This window comes from Berghia stephanieae, chromosome 11 (assembly GCF_034508935.2).
Source record: "Berghia stephanieae isolate SIO BIC M18660-M18661 chromosome 11, UCSD_Bste_1.3, whole genome shotgun sequence".
Classification (NCBI taxonomy): domain Eukaryota; kingdom Metazoa; phylum Mollusca; class Gastropoda; order Nudibranchia; family Aeolidiidae; genus Berghia; species Berghia stephanieae.
In genome coordinates this window covers 35,489,298-35,494,297 of record NC_088370.1, presented here as the reverse complement: position 1 = coordinate 35,494,297, position 5,000 = coordinate 35,489,298, and the positions used below count along the sequence as shown (strand labels likewise).

General features: G+C 38.2%; 1 protein-coding gene across 1 annotated transcript in view; it reads left to right on the top strand.

The window, feature by feature from the left end:
- LOC144956406 (uncharacterized) overlaps positions 1-5,000 on the top strand; it is a 103,798-nt gene that overhangs the window by 8,025 nt on the left and 90,773 nt on the right. The window contains exons 2-3 of the mRNA XM_078886908.1: positions 2,988-3,571; positions 3,637-3,857. Coding sequence (XP_078743034.1) covers positions 2,988-3,571; positions 3,637-3,857 — 805 coding nt within the window. The remainder of the gene's footprint in view (positions 1-2,987; positions 3,572-3,636; positions 3,858-5,000) is intronic.

Sequence of the window (5,000 nt, the reverse complement as noted above, 5' to 3'; positions counted from 1 at the left end):
AGCCCGCGTATAGATAGAATGCGCTTGGCTAAGAAGTTCACAACATTGCCATCCGGAAGTATAATTGGCCAACACACAAAACTGTTTGTAACCATAATCGTTTATAGCCTGGCAAATACAGTTTAGTGAGAATTACTCATAAACGTGGATGACAAAAACAATAACAAAGACCTGAGTGACGTCAACTTCGAACTATCTATAGATTAGTCAAAGGCTACTGGTTTGACGCCATTTATTGTCTATTTCAGATCAGAGAGCAAAGACGATAGTAAATATAACTATTGGACACAATGACACAAGGGCGGTTGGTTGATAAATAGAGATACAATTTTTAAACACAATACTTGGTTATAAGTGACGTTGTAATGGACAATATTTTGCGTATTTTTTTGAGATTTTCATTAGAACAACGAGCCCATCGGAAATTGGGTCATCAGACCTGGAAATAAGTGCACGTTGGTGATTAATGTTCTTCTAATATGCTGATTAAAAAAAAAGTAGTTCAAAGGTTTTGAGTGACGTTGAAGAATTTAAATCGCTGAAAAAATTGATTAGATAGTTCGTCGCCATCGTCAACATACCATGACACTGACCAAAATATGACGTCAAAATACAAGTCTTTGGCCACAAAAGAAAACAAATCGTGAGTTGTTTCTATATTTCAACCAATGGAATCACTTGTTTCCTTGAGCACTACTCTCACGACAACTCACAAGACGGTGCAGAAACATTTTTAAAATGAAGTCAAACTGTAAGTCCTAGAGGGTTCCAGTGTCAGGCTATAGATAGTATGCGCTTGGCTAAGACGTTCACAACATTGTCATCCGGAAGTATAACGGACCAACACACAAAACGAGGTGTAAGCATTGAACGTTTATAGTCTGGTTAATACAGTTTAGTGAGAATTACTCATAAACGCTGATGGCAAAAAGCAATAACAAAGACCTGAGTGACGTCAACTTCATTCTATCTATAAGTCAACGATGGCTTCGGTCAGTGTCCTAAGCATGGCCGTTTATTTATGGGTCAATGTGCGTAGTACGTACGTATACTGTGTAACGAGGAAAGGTGTGGCATTTGTGCTTGGTGACAAATAGACACAAGGAAGATATATAAAAGTACATGGAAAACCAGCACATGAATATTCATCTATGCGCATTCGATTAATCCTCGTGTGAGATTTTTTTGTAGATTGATTCTTTAAATGTAGTGGCCGATGAAAAGGTAAGATTTGGATAAAGACATAATTTATGAATGACCCGTCAAATATGTAAATATTAATTTATAGTTTTTGTTGTATTTTGGGTTTTTTTTTTTTTTTTTTTTTTTTTTTTTTTTTTTGCAAAAAATATTAATTTATTAATTTTTTTTTTTTGCAATCTGTTCAATTTTTAATTATAGTGACAATTTTAACTATCTTACAGTGTTGAAATTATATATATATATATTATATATATATATATATATATATATATATATATATATATATATATATATAAATCACAACTCTGGCTGTGAAACCGCTCCTTATTTATATAGACCTTGTGCGGCTATGTGGTCTTGTGGTGTGACACTCGCTTTCGGATCGGAAGGTGCTGGGTTCGAGCCTCGCGCTCGGCGCATAGTTGAGTCCTTGGAAAAGGCTCTTTACTCACTTTCTCTCACCGTACTCAGGTGTAAAATGAGTACCTGGTCGTTAACATCGTTAACTCTGTCGGAAAAAAATTGTAGTATCGCCTCAAATGCGCCATGTCTCGTTCTATATGTTACGTGTTGCTGTTAGTCAGGGACCTCTTGTAAAGCGCTTTGAGCACGTTTTGTGGATATTGCGCTATACAAAAATTCAAGATTAAGATTCATCAGGACAGAATGTCCTATTTTGATGTCGGATATTTCGAAAACTGGAAAGAAAAATTATTATCTAGGTTATTTTGAGCATTTTTTAAAACATGACACATGATCGAGCTCAAGGAACTATAGATAGGACGAAGATGATTCACTCTGGTCTTTGTTATTGTTTTTTGCCATCCGCGTTTATGAGTAATTCTCACTAAACTGTATTAACCAGACTATAAACGCTCATGGTTACACATAAATTGTGTGTTGGTCCGTTATACTTCCGGATGACAATGTTGTGAGCTTCTTAGCCAAGCGCATACTATCTATAGTATAAATCGTCCCCGTTGAATCGAAGAGGAGCTGTTGATGACGTAGCGTGAATATCGATTCATGTCCACATCGATATGCGAGAACATCTTTCTAAACGTTGTCGCTTCGATTACGATTATATCGCTATGATCATAGCGTGAATATCGATTCATGTCCACATCGATATGCGAGAACATCTTTCTCAACGTTGTCGCTTCGATTACGATTACTATATCGCTATGATCATTTTAATATAACATTTGTGCTGATGCCACATGCTGAGCTAGTACAACAAAACACTAATATACCATCAAGTAAAATAAATGTTAGTTTATCATAAGTTCTAATACTTTTAAGTAAAGGTTGTAGGACAATAATAGGGTCGGTATAATGATATTCCATTGTATTTATTTATATAAAATATAATTTATTTTATCCAGTCGTCGATTTTACAAGTGATTAGAGAAGAAGACGATCAATAGCAATGGCCAGTGGAGAGGGACATAAATCTTGCGATAAACTTGGTGACACGGGCAGAGTTTCCTTTTCTTCTCTTTGAAATAATGAAACAGACAACCCAAACAATCCAAGATGACAGTGTCGGAGTTCGGTGAACACTAGTCACGGTGGGAACACACGTCGTAACACAGGCCATTGTAGTTTTATACAAGTCACCAACAACACATCTAAACAAACAACAGGCGACTGTTTGACAAACTGTGTTAAACTTGACCAGGACACCTGCGCTGGTTGCAAATGTTGTGGTTGTCACTGTTGTAGCTGCGTTGATGGTAAAAACTATAATAGAATATATCATATGTGTGCAATTTGTTCCAAAGGATGTTCTAATGTTGATGCAGTCGAAGGAGACGATAGCCGTCATTTCGTGGATTCGTACAAGGCTAGTGAAGACTCTGTAAGCAAGTTTTCTCTTCGTATCGCCAATTCACCAACTGAGACTTTAGCGTCTTCTACATTCCGGGTGGCCAGTGGTGTGAGTGTCAGCTATTCAGCCGATCGCGTTGATAAGCTGGTGGACTCTTCTTTCAGACAATATCGAGAAACGGTCGATAATTCGTTTGCTAATAATATTGGATACGGGCAACAACATTCCAGATATACGTTTGATAGCAACAACAATAACGGAGGAAATAGAAAAGTTGACATGACCAGTAACTCCAACTTGGACGAAGTTTTTGACACGCTCTCAGATTTTCCTAAATTGATTCCACTGTCGAGTATTATATCTTCTCAAGTGTTTCAATCATCTTCAACATCGTCCACTTCAGCAACAACTCTATCTTCCAACTCATCGTCTTCGACTTCGAGACTGCCCCTTCTATGTCGTCGAAAGCGAACAAAACAGAATAACATCGCTCAAAGTAGTGGCGTGACCTCTTTCCTACCACGTCAAAGCAGCATTGTAGAAGAAGACGAACAGCAGCAACAGCATCAAGAACATTCGATTGTTGAGAAGATATTTCTCAGAGCCGCCGTCGATCTCCAGTCTTGGGAAAGCACAAAGTGAAAAACGCCAAGTTGATGCTCAGACGTTTGGGTGTTCAGAGTAGACCTAAGGCAATGTCGTATCCAGCCCCTCAGTCACCCGTTCCGATCATCAAAGTGACCAACCATTCGGCACAAGCTCCAAAAACAGGTTCAAGTTCCCGTGATATTAATAATTCAAGTGGAAATTTTCTTCGCCAGAGGTGAGTTAGTAATAATTTTCCCCTTTTCATAATGAATTTATGAAATTTTAAAACTTGCTTAGCCGTGTATTCCTCCTTTCAGTCTTTTTAACCCTCTCCTTACCAGCCATTTTCAGGATTTTCCCAAAAACTTCACACCCAACTAAAACAAAAATAGATTTTTATCACTCAAACACAATAGCAGTAAGTTCTTGCGATAAATAATTTCTGTAGCAAAACATGCTCTACAACACACTGTCATTTTATGTAAATTTTATGATGTACAATAGGAATTTGAATAAGAAAAATGTTGGTTGTATCGTAACGAATGTGATGATTTTCCTATAGTTGGTAAGGATAGGGTTAAAGGACCTCCTCTCACAACAGTAAAAAAGTAAAAAGTCAGTAGGCCCATGGAGCCGGAGTTTATCCCGATTTCTATAGCGTGAAACGGACAATAGCAACTACTTGCTATCCTTGGATAGGACGCTAGTCTATCGCAAAGTACGTTCCGACGGATCGAACAGACCCAGCCACCAATTCACTCTTGGGTAGACAGGGGAATCCGTTGTGTCACAGCACGCCTAAAGAGGGATTTTTTTTTTTTAATTATCGGGGGGGGCCCCCCCCCCCCCGCCGCCCCCCCCCCTTTTTTTTTATTGGGGGACCCCCCCCCCCTCCCCCTCCTCAATCCTAACTAAAAATACTATAACCTGATGAAACATAATGTTTGCCATCACTTGTAATATCGAAACTGATGGGAAACACAGGAAGTAATAATGGCGTCGGCCAGAGTCGTAAAAAAAAACATCTCCCCAAATTGTTTTTGAATTTAGAAAAATCACACCACTTGTAAAAAAATTAATCTTATCCAAAACCGTAATAGAATAGATCTATTTATTGGACAGTGCAACTAATGGCTAGAAGATTAATTAATAATATAGTACAAGTGCTGTGAAACTACGGAAGTCATCCCTCCCCTCTCTCTCTCTCTCTTCCTCTCTCTCTCTCTCTCTCTCTCTCGCTCTCTCTCTTCTCTCTCTCTCTCTCTCTTCTCTCTCTCTCTCTCTCTCTCTCTCTCTCTCTCTCTCTCTCTGGTTTTCAGATTGCTTTGTTTTTGTTCTCTATCGTACATCTCTAGTTTTTTGGGGTTTTTTTAGTTTA